General features: G+C 42.7%; 1 protein-coding gene across 2 annotated transcripts in view; it reads left to right on the forward strand.

Annotated features, from left to right (window-relative positions):
* The window catches only part of LOC144678860 (aryl hydrocarbon receptor-like), a 214,277-nt gene that overhangs the window by 135,521 nt on the left and 57,833 nt on the right, over window positions 1-20,923 (forward strand). The window contains exon 5 of one of the 2 annotated variants that reach the window (XM_078538846.1): window positions 17,447-17,570. In XM_078538846.1, coding sequence (XP_078394972.1) covers window positions 17,447-17,570 — 124 coding nt within the window. Of the gene's footprint in view, window positions 1-17,424; window positions 17,571-20,923 lie in introns of both variants that reach the window. The other variant, XM_078538847.1, reaches the window with a different exon arrangement.

Below are 20,923 nucleotides of genomic sequence, written 5' to 3' on the forward strand. Positions count from 1 at the left end.
GACTTTTAAATTTTATATATAGCAAAATAAATGATTGGGACTTGCACATAGGATAAAGGTAGAAGCTAAAATATATATATTTTAAATATGCGGAATTTCTTATAAGATAGGAGAAATTTGATATTTAATAAATGTAGAATTTTCTTTTCAGTGCCAATGAGGATGTTTAGCTGTAATTATGAACTTAGCATGGCTCCTTGATGCCACACTAGGTCAAATGCTGCCTTGATGTCAAGGTGAGGTGAGAGTGACTGCCCTTGACATCAAGGTAGCATTTGACCGAGTACGGCATCAAGGAACCCTAGCAAAACTGGAGTTAATGGGAATTGGGGGGGAAAATTCTCTGCTGATTGGATTCATGCCTAGCACAAAGGAAGATGGTTATGGTTGTTGGAGGTCAGGGGATAGGAATCCTGTGGCGAGTAACTCCCTCTCAGCACTGTGGGTGTACCTGCACCACATGGACTGCAGTGGTTCAAAAAGGCAGCTCACCACCGCCTTCTCAAGGGCAATTAAGGATGGGCAATAAATGCTGGCCTAGCCAGCGACACCCACATCTATTAAAAACCCAATTATACCACCTCATCCAACAAGGAGTAACTTTTTCAAGGGTTTTTTTTATAGATACTAACAGCATAAGAGTGTAAAAGGGCAACTTCTTGTCAGTTCAGTGATTTCTAATTGATTGCCATCTAGCACACACTTTGGAGAAGCATAGAGTTACTGACAGCAGCTTTTGAAATTCCACATTTAACTGCGCGTGTGAGGACTCCAGATGTTACTGTCAGTTTCAGTGGAAGAATATGGCAAATCCTGATAGTTTGCCATCATTACCACTGCAAATTCCAGGCCAATATATAAATTGCTTCCAAATGTAATGAGAAAGTATTGAAGTAAAGCATAGATTGGCTGGTAATCGAAATTAAAAATATGGTTTGTGGTACAAAATAAATAAACTAGTAATGGTCCTTATTCGTTGAGACTAAAGGTAGCTTTTATATCAGAAAACCACTGGATCTTAAAAAAAATCTGCTGGTTATTCGTTTTCTAAATAGCCAAACAAAAAAACACGTTTCATTTTAAAAGATCATTGCTGCAAAATTGGGCTCCGCCGCATCTGTAGTTTTGGCGTTATGGGTGCCATTTTGGTACCAAGATGGCATCTGTGCAATGTGCACATGTTTCTGATGTGGTACATATTGAGCGCCATTTTGATAAAGCTACTGACGAGGGCACTAGGAGCATGTGCTGGAAGTATGCAGCGTAGGCAAACATGCTGTCAGTCAGCACATAATAGTGTTTTGATGCCAGCATTGCCATTTTTCAACCTCAGCCCCAGGCTAAGACCTCAAAAACAGTCACTGCTGAACACGTGTTCAGCCGCAGGAAGGACTCCACATCAATGTTATTTGAAGGTATCATCAGCAACTTGCAGACTAATTGCTGCATAATTTCTAGTGGCTCTGTTGGAGTTTGTAGAAATACTTGGTTTTTTTTTTCCAGAGTTGGTTAATGTTGGTGAAGTTGACGAGAAATGATGCTGTTTGTGGAGAAGGCCTTGGTTTTGACTTGGTGTTCCAGTCAGGCCGCTTGATCCCAGCCATGGGCGCTGTGGTTCCATCCGCCTTGAGCTGCAGCATGAGAGAGAGATGGAGCAAGAGGGTAGTAAAGAGGAGGACAAGCTGCTCGCAAAGGGAGGAGCGGGAGAAGGGTTCTCAGCAGGAAGCCTTATCCACCTACACTCCTGCTGGAATATTTGCCTTCTGTTCATCTGAGCCCTGAGCTGTATGTCCATCATCTGTGTTTTACAAAAGAGGTGCTCGCATTGCTCTCATCTCTTGCAACCAGAGCTGCAACCTCAGAGCACAGCAAATGGTTGTGAAGGTGGCCACGGCCATGAATTTCTTTGCATTGGGATCCTTACAGGCTGGAGCAGGTGACATCTGTCACAACTCCCAACTCGTCATCAGTTGCTACATCAGAGAGATAACAGATGCTCTTCATGTCAGGAAGTGGGAGTTCTCTCTGACCACAGAAGCAGGCAGAGCTTGCACATGGCTATGCCAGAATTGTTGGCTTCTCTGTCCCAATGACTGCACACAACTGACTGTGTGGGTGCCACATCTAAACGTTGATATATAATGCAACTGAAGGGATTTCCACATGCTGAGTGTGCAGTTGATGTGCCATCATAAACAGCACATCATGCTGGTGAATGCCTGCTACCCTGGCAGCAGTCATAATGTTTCCATTCTGTGCCAATCTGCTGTTCCCTCAGTATTTGAACTACTATATCATATCAAATGGTGGCTACTGGGCAGTAAGAGCCATCTGCTTAACAATTTCACAACCAGACCTGGTCAGCGTGCGTACAATGAGAGCCATGCAGCCACACAAAACATCATAGAGCAGACTACTGAGGTGCTGAAATAACAGTTCTGGAGAAGTCCTGCAGGACTTGCCAGAGTGGGTGTCTCCATTCATGATGATCTGCTGCATCATTTACAACCTGGCCATCATGAGGGCACAGACTTTGCCACCAGAGTTTCGGGGAACACTTCAAAAGAGGCAGGAGAACAAGAAGTAGGAGGAAGGGAGAAGGCAACCAGAAAATCCTCTTTCCATCTGGGCTGTCTGTATTCAACAAACCAGTCAATATTCCAGATAAACGTCAACTAAATCACCTTTATGCATTTCCATTAATGCCTGTTTTCAAGATGCCTTTGCCTATCCTTTCCTCCAACATGGTGCTATCCCAATGGCTGCAGCATGGCTGGTGGAAGGCTGCTAAAAATAGGGGTGACTGCAGATGGCCTTTACAGGAAAACCTTGAGCAAGTTGTCGCCTAAAAGGCCTGCCTGTGGTTCTGCACCACCTCACCATGGGTGGCAGCAGCCTGGGCTAGCTGACTGAGAGGCAACAGCAGGGGCATTGGTGGAGTGGCAGTGGTGGGAGCACAAATGCTGTCATCCATGGAATCACTGCCACTCCCCCAGGACAGCATTTCGACAATTCTAGTAATCTGTTGGAGGTCAGATTGCTGGACTGCTGTGAAATCCTGCAAATCCCTTTGAACACTAGTATCTGCAGCCTTGATGGAAATTATCAGAGCCTGCATAGGCCAAACTGGGCTTTCATGGCAACAAGCAGAAATCTCAGAATGTCATTCTGCACTGCTCAGATATTTAGTGGCTTCTGCTTGTGCTGCAACGGAAGCTGAGGCAGCGGCCATTAGATGCTGCATCATGATCGGATGTGCAAGTGATCTTATGGAATTCACCGCCACTTTTAAGCGGGAAAGGATGAGCTTCAAGCTCTGTGCAAAACCCAATGCTGGACTCCTCCATGGTCATTGATGTCAGGTTTTCTGGCAGGCCACCTAATGCACCAAGCATTTCTGTATGCATGCCTATCATTCTTTTCCTATAAGGTGTTCCATTGATTTCCTCATTGGAGTCTTCTGCTACAGAACTTGTGTACAGCCTCACCCTCTGGAGCTGGCACCTGCGCTATCCTTTTTCCCTTACCCTGGCTGTAGGCCACTCATATTTGGTGGCTCACCATGTGCAGATCCTACCAATATGTTCCCCTTTGAAGCAAACACTGTTCCAGTACCTGAATTGTTGACTGGGAGGACAAGTGACAGTGTTTCTCAAAGTGAAGCTCAACGCAAACAGGAGGAACAGCACTTTACAGCCTTCCGGACTGAATATTGAGTTCAACAATTTTAGATCATGAACTCTCTCCTCCATTCCCACCCCCTTTCCGATCCCCCTTTTTTCCAATAATTTATATATATTTTTCATTTCCCACCTATTTCCATTATTTTTAAATGTATTTCCATCCATTGTTTTATCTCTACCTTTAAGCCTATTTCGACCCCTTCCCCCCACCCCACCCCCACTAGGGCTATCTGTACCCTGCTCGTCCTGCTTTCTACCCTTAATATCACCTATTATCACATTTCTTAGATAATATCATCACCTTCAACACCTTTTTGTCTATGACATCTTTTGGCTATCTCCACCTATCACTGGCCCTCTATCCAGCTATATCTGTCCCACCCCCCCTTAAACCAGCTTATATTTCACCTCTTTTCTATTTTTCCTTAGTTCTGTTGAAGAGTCATACGGACTCGAAACGTTAACTGTGTTCCTCTCTGCAGATGCTGTCAGACCTGCTGAGTTTTTCCAGGTATTTTTGTTTTTGTTTTGACAGTGTTTCTTCTTCATCTGTCTCTCTTGTTCCTCTCAGACTTCAGGCTCCTGCAGCAGTGCCTGGCCAGGTGGCAGTTCTTGGGTTTCTGAAACAATAAAGAGGTTGGGTAAATTTCAGGTGAGGGAAGGGGGAAAGCCAGCAGTGCATGCTTACACTATCTGCAACTTGTAAATCAGAAGAGAGGGTGATATGAGGAGAAAGTGGGATACAAGGAGCTGGATTAGGTAGGAACAAACCACGATCTCTGGTTTGAGCTGCGTCACTGGCCACAGCTGCTTTAATGGCTAGCACCGTCTCCTCCATGCGTATGCAGTCATGCATCCTGGCTGTCCCCTGCCTGATGGGTACTGCTGTCTCCGATTATGTGTCATCTTATCCTGCAAGACAGTGACAAGTGTGTCACTAATTGTGCTGCAATGTGTTTGGGTGTTCTGCTTGTCAGTGTGTGCAAGCTGCGAAATGAGTATGAGGTTTGCAACAGTGCTAAGTGAACAATGTAAGGCTATGAATGTAAATAAATTGTGCTCGACAGAGACGGTTGGTAGGTGAGTGAAGGGGATGTGATGAACAGAACAATGTGTGAGGCTCGTGCTTCATTTGGATGAATATGGCATGTGAAGTTGCACTCACTGACCTTGGTCACTTGTTTGAGCTCATTCTGCTTTTTGTGACGCTGCACCCAGGTCCTCAGAGCTAGACTGCTACCTCTGACTGTTCTGTAACTCCTTTCCTGTTAGCTAACCAATCCTCCATCAATGCTAGCATGTTACCCTCTACACTATGAACTCATGTGTAGTAACCTTTGATGGGGTACCTTGTCAAATGCTATCTGGAAATCCAAGTACAGCACATCCACAGGTTCCCCTTTATCCATAAAAACAAAAAACTGCGGATGCTGGAAATCCAAAACAAAAACAGAATTACCTGGAAAAACTCAGCAGGTCTGGCAGCATCGGCGGAGAAGAAAAGAGTTGACGTTTCGAGTCCTCATGACCCTTCAACAGAACTGAGTAATATTAGGAGAGGGGTGAAATATAAGCTGGTTTAAGGTGGGGGGAGAGAAGTGAGGTTGGCGGGGGTGGGCGGGGGGTGTGGTTGTAGGGACAAGCAAGCAGTGATAGGAGCAGATAATCAAAAGATGTCACAGACAAAAGAACAAAGAAGTGTTGAAGGTGGTGATATTATCTAAACGGATGTGTTACTTAAGAATGGATGGCAGGACACTCAAGGTACAGCTCTAGTGGGGGTGGGGTGGAATGACTAACAGGGCATAAAAGGTATGGATTTAAAAATAATGGAAATAGGTGGGAAAAGAAAAATCTATATAAATTATTGGAAAAAAACAAAAGGAAGGGGGAAGAAACGGAAAGGGGGTGGGGATGGAGGAGGGAGTTCAAGATCTAAAGTTGTTGAATTCAATATTCAGTCCAGAAGGCTGTAAAGTGCCTCATCTTCCGGAATTATTCCAGCAGGTGACCTGGCCAATATTAATCACTCAATCGACGTCACAAAAATCAGACTATCTGGTCCTTATCTCATTACTGTTTGTGGGATTTTGCTGAGTGCAAGTTAGCTGCTTCATTTCTTACATTACACCAGTGGCTACACAAAAATAGTTATTGGCTGTAAAGCACTTTGAAACATCTGATGATAATGTAAAAGCAACTTTTTTTTTCCTCAATTTACCCAGCTTTTTGACGCATTGTCATTAAACTCCATTTCCCTGTCTTTTGATCCATTTCCCTTGATACTTTTATCTAACAAAAATCTATCAACCTCTCTTGAAAATTCTAAGTGACCAGGCATCCACAGCTTTTGTGTAGCATGTTCTAGATTTCCACTGCCTTTGTCTGGATAAAGCGTTTCCTGATTTCACCTTTAAATGGACTACTTCAAACCTTAATTTATGGCTCTTTGCCCCACTGGAGGAAATTGTTTCTCTCTATCTCCTGTATCAAATCCTGAAATCATTCTAAATATCTCAATTAGATCACACCTCAACCTTTTAAACTCAATAAAATACTTGCCAAGTTTATGCAGCAAGTCCTTATAATTTAGCCTGTTAAGCTCTGGTGAATCTACATGATGCTCCTTCAGTATATCCTTTCTGTGGTTCAGTGCCCTAAACTGAATGGAGTGCTTGAATTAGATTGGAAAAGCTCTGTACAACTGAAGCATCACTTCCTCCATTTTGAATTACAACCCTTTTGCAATAAAAGCCAGCATTCCCTTAGCCTTTTTGATTATTTTTTCTACCTCTCTGGACACCTAAATCCCTTTGCTGCACCACAGCTCCTAGTCCCTAAGTTTAAAAAAAAAATGCTTTGTCTTTCTCAGCCAAAATGAATGACCTTGCACTTCTTCAAGTTGAACCTCATCTGCCATAGTTTTACTAACTCGCATAGCCTGTCTGTATCCCTCTTATAACTGCCCAATTTTATACATAAAACGTATAATTCCTACTAACTTAGCATCCAATAACTTAATTTTACAATATTGTATTTCTTCAGCCAAGTCATTAAAGTACATATAGTGAAAAGCTGAGGTCCTAGTACAGATCCTTGGGAAACACCAGTTTTCAAATTCCACCAGTCAGAAAATGAACCCTTTTGTAAGAAGATAAGAAATAGAGTAGGCCATTGAGTCCATCAAGCCTGCTCGTGACTCAATAAGATCATGAATGATGTTCAACTCCGATTTCCCACTTCTCCCATATCCCTTGATTCAATCAATAGTTAGAGTCTATCAGTCTTGGCTTTGAATATACTCAATGTGGGGTATCCACAGTCCTCTGGGTACAGAGTTCCAAAGATTCATAACCATTTGAGTGAAGAAATTCCTCTTTACCTGAGCCCTAGATGACTGACCCCTCATCCTGAGACTATGTCCCCTGGTTCTGATGAGTCATCAACCTGAAACGTTAACACTGTTTCACTCCACAGATGCTGCCTGACTTGCTGAGTATTTCCTACACTTTCTGTTTTTACTTCAGATTTCCAGCATCTGCAGTAGTTTCCTTTTGTTTCCCTAGTTCTAGTCTTTCCTGCCAGGGGAACAAGCCTCTGTGTCTACCCTGTCAAGCCCTCTCATAATCTCATGTTTTAATTAAACCCCTCTCATTCTGCTAAATTCTAGACAGTAAAGACCCATTCTACATAATCTCTCCTCATTGGACAACGCTCACATCCCTGGAATAAATCTAGTGAACCTTTGTTTCACCTCTTCTAAGGCAATTCTATCTCTCTCTAGTCTATGTCTCCAATTTTCCACCTAATCACCAGCCAACAACACAAATTTGCTGAAATTCCATGTGCTCTCATGATTGCCAATCTCTTGTTCTGAACATTATTCCAAATGCCTCCAAGAAGTTCAAATAGGTAATATCCAGAGGCATTCTCTATCTATGCTGCTGGTGACTGCCTCAAAAAAAACTAGGTTAGTCAAGCATGATATGCCCTTCACAAATCCTTGTTGAATCTCTTTGAGCACTTGGGCAGATAATGGTTGATCAATATCACTGGTCCTGATTTTAAGGGAGAAGGGAATGGAGGTGGACAGGCGTTAAAAATTGCAGAGCCAGTGGGGAGATGGTGGCGTAGTAGTATTGTCACTGGACTAGTAATCCAGAAACCCAAGGTTAGAATCCCACCATGGCAGATGGCGAAATTTGAATTCAATAAATATCTAGAATTAAAGGAAACCATTGTTGATTGTTGTAAAAACCCACCCGGTTCACTAATGTCCTTTAGTGAAAGAATTCTGCCGTCCTTACTTGGTCTAGCCTACGTATCCACAGCAATGATGTTGACTCTTAAATGCCCTCTGAAACGGCCTAGCAAGCCACTCAGTTGTATCAAACCGCTAAAATGTCTAAAAGGAATGGAACCAGATGAAACACCCGGCATCAACCTAGGCACCGGAGCCGACAAGGGCAAGCTCCGTCCTGTCGACCCTGCAAAGCCCTCCTTAGTAACAAATGGGGGCTCACAAAATAGGTAGAGCTGTCTCACAGAATAAAAGCAAAATACCATGGATTAAAAATAAAAACCTGAAATAAAAAACTTTACACCACGATCAGCACCTTCTTTAGTCTTTAACACTACCATTAACACTCCCTTTGTCTTATGTCCATGACATCTTTGCCAATCTCTCCTGAGCTCCCACCTATCCCTCTCCCACCTGTCCCTGACCTTCTATTTTGCTGCAGCTGCTCCACCTCCTCTTAAACATTATAAAATCCATCACAATTTCTACCCCTCTCTAGCTTTGAAGAAGAGTCATACAGACTCGAAATATTAACTCTGTTTCTCTCTCCACAGATGCTGCTAGACCTCCTGAGTTTCTCCAACATTTTCTGTCTTTATTTCATACTCACAGAATCATACCTTACAGACAATGTCCCAGACACCATCATCACCATCACTGTCCCACTGGAAAGACAGACCCAGCAGAGGTGGCAACGCAGTGGTATATAATTGGGAGGGAGTTGCCATGGGAGTCCTCAACATTGACTCGGGACCCATGAAGTCTCATGGCGTCAGGTCAAACATTGATAAGGAAACCTCATGCTGATTACCAAGTACCACCCCCCAAAACCCACCCCTACCTCTGCTGATGAATCCGTGCTCCTCCATGTTGAACACCACTTGAAGGAAGCACTGAGGGTGGCAAGGGTGCAGAATGTAGTTGGGGTGGGGGACTTCACGTCTAGCACCAAGAGTGGCTCAGTAGCACCAGTACAGACCGAGATGACTGAATCCTAAAGGATGTAGCTACTAGACTGGGTCTGTGGCAGGTGATGAGGGAACCAACAAGAGGGAAAAACATACTTGACCTCATGCTCACCAACCTGCCTGTCGCAGATGCATCTGTCTATGACGGTGTCATGAGGAATGACCACCGCAAGTTCTTGTGGAGACAAAGTCGCATATTCACATTGAGGATACCCTCTGTAGGGTTGTGAGACACAACCATCTTGCTAAATGGGATAGATTTTGAACAGATCTAGCAACTCGACTGAACATCATGAGAGCTGTGGACCATCAACGGCAGCAGAATTGTACTCAACCATCACCTGTATCCTTGGGCAGAATTTAGCCCTTGGCCGGTGGGTGGGCAGCCGCACCCCGCCGCCGAAACGGGGCCCGCCGGCGTTTTGAGTGGGCGGGCCAATTAAGGCCTGCCCGACAGGAAGCGCTATGTGCTTCCTCTTCCGGTGGGGGATGGAATCCCCAACTGTCAAAGTGCGCTCTTTCGCGCATGCACATGAAAGAGCACACTGCTCCCTGAGGCAAAGTCCTGTCTCAGGGAGTTTAGTGAAAGGTAAGTAAAGTCAAAAATTGGAGACATTTTAAAATTATTAACATGTCCCACTCATGTGACAACGTCACATGAGATGAGACATGTTGATAACAAACTCATAAAATGTATTAAATTTTTACAGAACGGTAATGAAACTTCATCCTGCCAGTGAATGAAGTTTCATTAATAATCTACAGGCCACTGGGGCTCCAGGCCTGCCCATCAGCCTTAAGGTTGGTCAGCAGGGCATTTAACTATCTTAATGAGCCTGTCAATGGCCTTAATTGGCCATTGTCAGGTCAGCCGGCGGACAGCTGATTTTGTTGTCCACCCGCCTTCCTTAAGATTTAAATGGCCCGGGATGACGTCGGGGAATCCTCCTGACGTCATCCCGCGTCATTTTCCCCTCGGTGAGCGGGCCCCGCCCCCAAATCGCCAAGGGGAAAATCCTGGCCCTTGTGGCTCAGAATGGTGCGCACTGTACCATTACCACCAAGCCAGGGGCTCAACCCTGGTTCAATGAAGAGTGCAAGAGGGCATGCATGAGCAGCACCAGGCATACCTAAAAATGAGTTGTCAACATGGTGAAACTATAACACAGGACTACTTGCTTGCCAAACAGCATAAGCAACACACAACAGAGCTAAGCAACTCAACAGCCAATGGATCAGATCTAAGCTGTGCAGTCCTGCTATATCCAGTCATGAATGGTGGTGGACAATTAAAGAACTCCCTGGAGGAAAAGGAGGCTCCACAAATATGACCATCCTCAATGATGGAGGAGCCCAGCACATCAGTGCAAAAGGTAAGGCTGAAGCAATCAGCACTTCTGGCTGAAGATTGTTGTGGAGTGGCTGATCCATCTCGGCTTCCTCCGGCGGTCCCCAGCATCTCAAGATGCCGGGCTTCAGCCAATTCGATTCGATTCACTCCGCGTGATATCAGGAAATGACTCAAAGTACTGGACATTTCAAAGGCTACGGGCCCTGACAATATTCCAGCAGTAGTACTAAAGATTTGTGCTCCAGAACTTTGTGCACCCCTAGCCAAGCAGTTCCAGTACAGCTACAACACCGGAATCTACCCGGCAATGTGGAAAATTACCCAGGTATGCCCTGTACACAACAAGAGGACAAATCCAACAAGGCCAATTACCGCACCATCAGTCTACTCTCGATCATCAGTAAAGTGATGGAAGGCGTCATCAACAGTGCTATCAAGTGGCACTTTGTTAGCAATAACCTGCTCACTGATTCTCTGTTTAGGTTCCACCAGGGCCACACTGCTCCTGACCTCATTTCAGCCTTTGTTCAAACATGGACAAAAATGCTGAACTCCAGAGGTGAGGTGAGAGTGACTGCCCTTGACATCAAGACAGCATTTGACCGAGTGTGGCATCAAGGAGCCCTAGCAAAACTGGAATCAGTGGAATTTGGGGGGCAGGAAATCTCTCCCCTGGTTGGAGACAGAACTAGCACAAAGGAAGATGGTTGCGGTTGTTGGAGTTCAATCTTCTCAGTTCCAGAACATCACTGCAGGAGTTCCTCAGGGTAGTGTCCTAGGCCCAACCATCCTCAGCTGCTTCATCAATGAACTTCCTTCCATCATAAGGTCAGAGTGGAGATGTTTGCTGATGAATGCACCATGTTCACCATTTGCGACTCCTCATATACTGAAGCAGTCCATGTCGAAATGCAGCAAGACCTGGACAATATCCAGGCTTGGGCTGACGAGTGGCAGGTAACATTTGTGCCACACAAGTGCCAAGCAATGACCATCTCCAACAAGAGAAAATCTAACTGTCGCCCCTTGATGTTTAATGGCATTACCATGACTGAATCCCCCACCATCAACATCCTGGGGTTACCATTGCCCAGAAACTGAACTGAACTAGCCATATGAATACTGTGGCTACAGGAGCAGGTCAGAGACTAGGAATCCTGCAGCAAGTAACAAACCTCCTGACTCCCCAAAGCCTGTCCACCATCTACAAGGCACAAGTCAGTAGCGTGATGGAATACTCCGAAGAAGGCTTGACACCATCCAGGACAAAGCAGCCCACTTGATTGACACCCCTTCCACAAATATTCGTTACCTCCACCACCGACACACAGTAGCAGCAATGTGTACCACCTACAAGATGCACTGTAGCAACTCACCAAGCCTCCGCAGATAGCACCTTCCAAACCCACGACAGCTATCATCTAATAGGACAAGCAAAGCAGACACATGGGAACGCCACCACTCGGAAGTTCCCCTCCAAGTCTCTCACCATCCTGACTTGGAAATATATCACCATTCCTTCACTGTCGCTGGGTCAAAATCCTGGAACTCCCTTCCTAACCAGCACTGTGGGTGTATCTACACCACATGGACTGCAGCTGTTCAAGAAGGCAGCTCCCCGTCAGCTTCTCGAAGGCAATTAGGGATGGGAACTTCATAGTATGGAGGATATTGGATCCATAGGAAGGATACAGACAAGGTTCACTCGACTGATACTAGGTTAAGAAGTTACAATTAAGAGAAGTTCAAAAAATGGTGCTCCTTTCATTGGAACAGAAATGATAAAGGGGGAACGAATAGACAATTTCAAGTTTATGAAAGGTTTTCAGCAAGTAAATGAATTACAATGCTGGATTGCCCTCACCAGGGCGCAGGCCTGGGCAAATAGAATGGAGACTGAGTTTCCCAAGCATTGAGACCCCTCCTTCTCCATGCATTGCTAGTATTGTCCAAAGAAAGAATCAAACCAGTATTGTTTGCTACTAGCTCTGCTGCATGAGTTCCTGGAAAGCTGCAGGATAGAAAACCTTGGATTTTATGTCAGGATTTACTCCCTTAGCTGCCTTCTCTCCAAAGACAGCCACATGGCAGTGGAGCTATTTACCCATAGCTGGGGGTCTGGTTTGTGAGCACCAGGGCGTAACCATGCGGCAGTTGGTCTGCATGCCATGCGTCTGGGGACCAGGCCTCCTCCAAGTCCCCCGTAGTTTAGCCTGGATCTGCGAGGTACCCAGTTTACATATGTTGCTACGGGAAGGTGCTTGCTCATCAAGAGGCTATGTACTGGCGGGAGAGGCTTACGTACTCTACTGTTTTTTTGCGATAGTTGCACTGCTACCCAGTAGTGAGAGCGGACAGCAAGAGATGACAAGCAGACCAACCACTATGTACCACCCACTACGCTAACACACTTGAACCATCATATCAACCGGAAACCCCCACACAGTAAATAATGGCAACATGATTCTACTAGTTGATCCATCAAGAACTAGGGAGGAGAAGCATAGATTATGACTTGTATGATGAAGGGGAAAACAAGAAACATTTTCACATGAACCGAGTGAAAACAAAGGATACCTTGTATATGGCTTTTGAGAAAGAGGCTAAAACATTAAATGCTTATAAAAAAATTTTAGCTGATTACTGTTTTGTGAAGTGCCTTAGACTTATTTTCTAAGTTAAAGATGCTGTATAACAAGAAATTGAAGTGGCTAAGATGAACAGTAATCTCACTATTGCTGATTTTATTAGCTGATCTGCAGGGAGATGGAATCAGATGGTCAAGAGGTGCAGCATCCTCAGTTTTCAATAGTTCAAGTGTTCCAGGATAATTTTAAGCTTTTAAGGATTTTTTTGTACACCCTCTACAAAGATTAAGAAATAATATTTCCTCATTTCAAAATTAGAAAAATAGTAACTGTAAAAAAGCAGAAGTGGAACTAATTCAATCATGAAATAAGTTACAGGCAAAATATATTTTTCCATTGGCCACTCATAATTAAACATGGAATTCAGTCAGTAAGTTAATGTTTTAAACCTTTTTCTGAAGAAACAAAATAATCCAATTTGCAGTGTATAATTATAAAATGTACCAGCATATTTTGCATTAGAATAAGGTTAATTAAGTAGAAAGCTGCACTCAAGAACAACAATGAGGTTTGATGAAAAGTTTCCATTGCCAAAGGTTTACATTTTTATTTTCCAGATTGCACATTGATTTGATTTAGCAGTTGAGCATTTTTCACAGCTACTATTTATTATTTTACCTTATCGAAAAGACTATTTCTCAAATAGTGGTGATTATATTCTTATGAAGTAAATGTTTGTGCTGTAATCAGAAAATACAATTTTTTGGCAATATGAACCACAAATAAAGTGAAATTAAAATGATTACACTTTAATGAGCAGAACAGGATTCGACTTTACTCAAGACTTGATCTCTTTGACTCTACCACCTTCCCCCAAAGCCCTCCACTTCATTCTTTCAACCTTGTTGAGCTATTTTCTATTTTGCTTTTTTTTTTTGTTTCCAACTGTTTTTCTGTTTCTGGTGCAGCTTATTTTACTTCAACTTATTCTGTAAACTATCAGATACAATTTGTTTTTTAGAATATTTAAGACAATACAAAAATCTTTGTGCACAAAATTCCAGTTGCCAGCAACTCGGTCCTTTAGTTTTCTCTACAGAAATTATCCTGGCTTTAGATATTTTAATAAAAATGCTTGATCAGTTTTCCACTTTCTGAATCATAGGGAAAGAACTAAAGTAATGGACAAAAATAAAGATATGAATACCACAATGAGAAACTTGGGCCAAAATTTTATGATCACCTGTGGTCAGGCCTGTAGAATGCTGTGAAAGGCACTCACCTGACCACCTCTGACCCTGACTGCAATTTAACAGGTGGTGGGCGAGACCTCAGGCAGCCTGCCCAACCACGTGCCAATTGATGGCCATTTAAGGGCCACTTCCTATCCAGCTGCAATTTTTCCCTGCAAGTGGAAGGGGGTTAGCAATGGATGCAAAACCCAGCAGGTAAGCCTGCTTGGGCCTCTGGCACGAAAGTGGGGAGCATGCCTCCTTCATGAGCCCTCTTTTCCAATAGGTGCCCATCCACTCCCACACCCCCTCCTCCCCCTGGCTCCCCCTCCCGCATCCTGTGCACCCCAGCTCCCAGGGCCTCCTATCTTGGCCCCAAACCAACTTACCTGTTGTCCACTTCTTGGGTCACCTTCTTCATGGATTGGATGAAGTCCCAGCGGTAGTCACCTTTCAGGTGGCGTTGCTGGGACCAGAGATCTTGCAGTTAATCAGGTTGTCCAGCAGCTCTGAGGCAGGTCTGCCTCTGCAGATAGGGGTGAAAGACCTGCCTCAAGTCCATTTAACACCCCTCAGGGCACTAAATGGCTGCAGGGCAACCAGTTGGAGCGAGGGTGAGTTTTACGGTGACTTTTTCAGTGGTGGGGCGAGACACCCCCCCACTTGTAAAATCCTCCCCTTTTATCATTGAGAAGTGCCATAAAACATTAAATTGAATAAACTGTGTGGATAATATGTAGCGTGGATATGATTAATACACCTTGTGTTGTCTAAGACCCCTGTCATTGCAAAATAGCATATTATGTGAACCAGCATGAGCAATGCCAAAAGAAATCTCATGTTTCCTGTAATTTAAGCATTGCTTTAATACTCAGTCTTTTCATTGCATGATTGGGCCTTGATCCAAGCTTAAGGTAATTTTAAATTGCAAACTTGGTTAATGGTTTATACTTGTAACCAGTTCAGGTTGAATCGGTTGGTATGCTGGATGTGCAATGAGACTCAGTGGGTGGCAGGTCAGAAGATTGAACAGAGTATAAAAAACAGCAAAGAATAACTAAAAGATTAATAAGGAGGGAAGAATTAGAGTATGAGAGAAAGCTAACTAGAAATATAAAGATAGTAAGAGTTTCTATCGATATTTTAAAAAAAGACTTAACCAAGTGGGCGTTGGTCCTATAGAAAGTGAGTCTGGGGAATTAATAATGGAAAACAAGGCGATGGCAGATGAATTGAACAGGTATTTTGCATCGGTCTTCTCTATAGAGAATACAAGTAACATCCCAGAAATAGCTATAAATCAGGAAATGGAAGGAAGGAAATTATAATCACTAGCGAAGTGGTACTTAGCAAATTGTTGGAGCTGCGGGCTGACAAGTCCCCGGGTCCTGATGGACTTCATCCTAGGGTTTTAAAAGAAGTGGTTGTGAGATAGTTGATGCATTGGTTTTAATTTTCCAAAATTCCCTAGATTGGGGGAAGGTTCCATTAGGTTAGAAAATAGCAAATGCAACTCTTTTATTCATAAAGGGAGGGAGACAGAAAGCAGGAAACTACAGGCCAGTTAGCTTAACATCTGTCATAGGGAAAATGTTAGAAGCTATTATTAAAGACGTTATAGCAGGGCACTTGGAAAATTCAAGGCAACCAGGCAGAGTCATCATGGCTTTGTGAAAGAGAAATAATGTTCCACCAATTCATTGGAGTTCTTTGGAGAAGTAATATGTGCTGTATTTAAAGGGGAACCAGTGGATGTACTATACCTAGATTTCCAGAAGGCATTTAATAAAGTGCTACATCAAAGGTTATTGCGGAAAATAAAAACTCATGGTGTAGGGGTAACATATTGGCATGGATAGAAGATTGTCTTGCTAACAGGAAACAGATGGTAGGCATAAATGGGTCTTTTTCTGGTTGGCAATATGTAACAAGTGGTGTGCCACAGGGATCACTGCTGGGGCCTCAACTTTTTACCGTTTATATAAATGACTCGGATGCAGGGACCGACAATATGGTTGTTAAATTTGCTGATGACACAAAGATAGGTAGGAAAGTAAGTTTAAGAAGACATAAGGAGGCTACAAAGGGATATAGCTAAGTAAAGTGAGTGGGCAAAGATCTGGCAAATGGAATATAATGTGGGCAAATGTGAAATTGTCCACTTTGGCAGAAAGAATAAAAAAGAGGCATATTATCTAAATGATGAGAGATTGCAGAGCTCTGAGATGCAAGGGATCTTGGTGTCCTAGTGCATGAATCGCAAAAGGTTAGTATGTGGGTACAGCAAGTAATTAGGCAAACTTATAGAACGTTATCATTTATTGCGAGTGAAATTGAACACAAAAGTAAGGAGGTTATGCTTCAGTTATACAGGGCACTGGTGAGACCACATCTGGAGTACTGTGTACAATATTGGTTTCCTTAATTAATGAAGGATGTAAATGCTTTGGAAGCAGTTCAGAGAAGGTTTACTAGATTAATAGCTGCAATAGGCGGGTTGTCTTATGAGGAAAGGCTGGACAGGCTAGGCTTGTATCTGCTGGAGTTTAGAAGAGTAAGAGGCAACTTGCTGGAAACATATAAGATCTTGAGGGGCCTTGACAGGGTGGATGTGGAGAGGATATTTCTTCTTGTGGGAGAATTAGAACTAGGGGGTCACTGTTTAAAAACAAGAGGTCACTCATTTAAGACAGAGATGAGGAGAATTTTTTTCTCTGAGGGTCGTGAATCTTTGGAAGTCTTTCCCTCAAAAGACGGTGAAAGCTGAGTCTTTGAATATTTTTAAGGCAGATAGATACTTGAGAAGCAATGGGTGAAAGGTTATAGGGGGAAGATGGGAATATGGAGTTGAGGTTACAATCAGATCAGCCGTGATCTTATTGAATGACAGAGCAGGCTCGAGGAGCTAAGTGGCCTTCTTTCCTAATTCGTATGTTTCATATATATGTTCGTATAAAGCTGATATTTCGTCCAAGTATGACATCAAAACTGACTTTATTAAGGGATGTGTACATTATACAATGTGCACCACACAGGAAATTCGTCTTTTTCTATATTATAATTTTTGTTTTAAGAACAGTGTTACAGTATTACAGTATATCTATTTGCTTTTATATGTGAACATTGTTTTGCAGCCATTTTAAGCATGGATGATCCTACTAACTTCTATTTTGTTCAAATTGAATGCTTAAGTTCACTCCATTGAAATAATTTAGAAGAAGAAAAGAATGTAAAGCTGGAGCAGAATAGTTTAGCTTAACATTTGTGGCACATATCATAAAGTTGAATTTGAAATCTAATAGGATGATTGTTTTCTGTTCTCAGTCTGATATCATCCACCAGAGTGTTTTTGAACTGATCCACACCGAAGACAGAGCTGAATTTCGCCGACAGCTTCACTGGGCTCTGAATCCAGCTTCAAACCCTGAATCAGGGCAGCTAGTTCCAGGTAGTACTGCAAATTTATTTTAAAATTGTAATGAATCAAATGAACAAGCCCCCATTCTGCACAGCGGAGAAAGCTCATCTCACTTGTTTACACTTTGATAAATCAACTATATAAAATTGGCATTGAAATGTAATTTGTGAATGACTATAAGATGGAAAATGTGAAATGACCACGGCCTTTCTAACTATTCATTCTTTCCAAGCCACCTCCCCCAGTTAACAACTTTTTATTAAATTTGATATCTCTTCAGTGTACTGTTCCACTTGTTCCATTTGTTCTGAGGATATTTATCTTATGTTGTTACAGGCAAGGAAATATGTATGTCAGTTCCCAATTTATTTCCAGATTTTAACTGCGTTCAACCAAGTGAGATATAGGCATTGCAGCTACAAGGTCAATTATGCCTGTGGCCTTCCAGTTCTATTGATAACCACTGAGGGACAATGATGTTACTATTTGGGGAGAAAAAACACCAATCATAGGTGGAATTCTTTCTTTACTCAGGATTTATTTTGTGCTTATGCAGCATATAATTGTGCATGGACAGGTGGCCGGTCAGAAGATTGGACAGAATATAAGCAACAGCAAGGAATGACTAAAAGACTAATAAAGAGGGAAAAATTAGAATATGAGAGTGCTAGCAAGAACTATTAAAAACAGTAAGAATTCTTATAAATATTGTAAAAAGAAACGAGTTAACAAAGTGAGCAATTTCTCGATAGAAAGTGAGTCTGGAGAATTGATAATGGAAAACAAGGAGATGGCAGATGAATTGAACAGGTATTTTGGATCACACTTCACTATACAGGATACAAGTAACATCCCAGAAATAGCTATAAAGCAGGAAATGGAAGGGAGGGAGAAACTCAGGAAAATTACAATCACCAGAGAAGTGGTACTGAGTAAATTGTTGGAGCTATGGGCTGACAAGAGCCCAGGTCCTGATGGACTTCATCCTAGGGCCTTAAAGATGTGTCTGGTGAGATAGTTGATGCATTGGTTTTAATTTTCCAAAGCAAACCTAGATTCGGGGCTGGATTGGATGGTAGCAAATGTAACTCCATTATTCAAAAAGGGAGGGAGACAGAAAGCAGGAAACTGCAGGCCAGTTAGCTTAACATCTGTCGTAGGGAAAATGTTAGAAGCTATAATTAAAGAAGTTATAGCAGAGCACCTGGATAAACTCAAGCTCATCAAGCAGAGTCAACATGGTTTTCTGAAAGCGAAATCATGTTTAACCAACTTGTTGGAGTTCTTTGAGGAAGTAACATGTGCTGCGGATAAAGCAGACCTGGTGGATTTAGATTTCCAGAAGGCATTTGATAAAGCGCCACATCAAAGGTTGTTGCGGAAAATAAAAGCTCATGATGGGGGTAACATATTGGCATGGACAGAAGATTGGTTAGCTAACAGGAAGCAGAGAGTAGGCGTAAATAGGCCTTTTATAGGTTGGCAAAATGTAATGAATGGTGTGCCACAGGGATCAGTGCTGGGACCACAACTGGTTTCAATTTATATAAATGACTTGGATAAAGGCATGGATGGGATGGTTGCCAAGTTTGCTGATGACACAAAGATAAGTAGGAAAATAAGTTGTGAAGAGGACATAAAGAGGCTACAAAATGATATAGATAGGTTAAGTGAGTGGGTAAAGATCTGTCAAATGGAGTATAATGTGGGAAAATGTGAAATTGTCCATTTTGGCAGGAAGAATAAAAAATAAGCATATTATCTAAATGGTGAGAGATTGCAGAGCTCTGAGGTGCAGAAGGATCTGGGTGTCCTAATGCATGAATCACAAAAAGCTAGTATGCAGGTACCGCAAGTAATTAGGAAAGCTAATAGAATGTAATAATTTATTGCAAGGGAATTGAATGCAAAAGTAAGGAGGTTATGCTTCAGTTGTACAGGACACTAGTACAGTGTTGACCACCTTACTTAGGGAAGGATGTAAATACGTTGGAAGCAGTTCAGAGAAGGTTTACCAGACTAATACCTGGAATGGGTGGGTTGTCTTATGAGGAAAGGTTGGACAGACTAGGCTTGTATCCGCTGGAGTTTAGAAGAGTAAGAGGCGACTTGATTGAAACATCTAAGATCCTGAGGGGTCTTGACAGGGTTGATGTGGAGAGGATGTTCCTCTTGTGGGAGAATCTAGAACTAAGGGTCACTGTTTAAAAATAAGAGGTTGCCCATTTAAAACAGAGATGAGGAGAAATTTTTCACTTAGATGGTCGTGTATCTTTGGAACTTTCTTCCTACAAAGGTGGTGGAAACAGACTCTTTGAATACCTTTAAGACAGAGGTGGATAGATTCTTTGTAAGCAAGGAGGTGAGAGGTTGGCAGCGGTAGGCGGGTTGCAGATTTGAGGTTATTATCAGGTCAGCCATGATCTTATTAAACGACAGTGCAGGCTCGAGGGGCTGAATGGGCTCATCCTGCTCCTTGTTCACATGTTCGTAAAACTTTAAAAAAATTAGCTGTGTAAATGTTAAAGAATGAAGTTGCATTTATATAATGCCATTCAGAACCTCAGAACATTCTAAATAACCTTACAACTGCTAAAGTATTTTTAAAATGTAGCCCTATTGTAATGATCAAGAAAATTGCTTTGTTCAGTAGCATCAAGCAAATTGTACTTTGTTCAAACTTCTTATTAACCTTTCTCTTCCTCCACCTTCTTCCTACAACTAAGACAGAGAATTATTCCACACTGCAAAATTAAGTTTATGTAAGTGCTGTAGCAGTTGGTAGCCACAACTGAATCATATAGATCCTGTTCCCTTGAGTTGAAATTCATAATTATAAGCGTGAGGTGAGAGTGACTGCCCTGGACATCAAGGCAGAATTTGACCGAGTGTGGTAGCAAGACTGGAGTCAATGGAAATCAGGAGGAAACCCCCCCATTGTTTGGAGTTATACCTTGCACAAGGGAAGATTGTTGCGGTCATTGGAAGCCAATCATCACATCCCTAAAGCATTGCTGCAGGAGTTCCCCAGGGTAATGTCCTAGGCCCAGCCATCTTCAGCTGCTTCATCAATGACCTTCACTCCATCATAAAGTCAGAAGTGTGGATATTTGCTGATGATTGTACAGTGTTCATTACCATTCCTGACTCCTCAGATACTGAAGGGAACCGTGCCCACATGCAGCAAGACTGGACAGCATTCATTTGGACTGATAAGTGGCAAGTAGCATTCCACCATACAAGTGCCAGGCAATGACCTCCTCCAAGGAAAGAGAATTTAATCATCTCACCTTACCATTCAATGGCATTACTATCACTAAATCCCCAACTGTACCATTGACCAGAAACATTAACTAGACCAGCCATATAAATACTGTGTCTAT

The sequence above is a fragment of the Cetorhinus maximus genome, chromosome 3, assembly GCF_964194155.1.
Source record: "Cetorhinus maximus chromosome 3, sCetMax3.hap1.1, whole genome shotgun sequence".
Taxonomy (NCBI): Eukaryota; Metazoa; Chordata; class Chondrichthyes; order Lamniformes; family Cetorhinidae; genus Cetorhinus; species Cetorhinus maximus.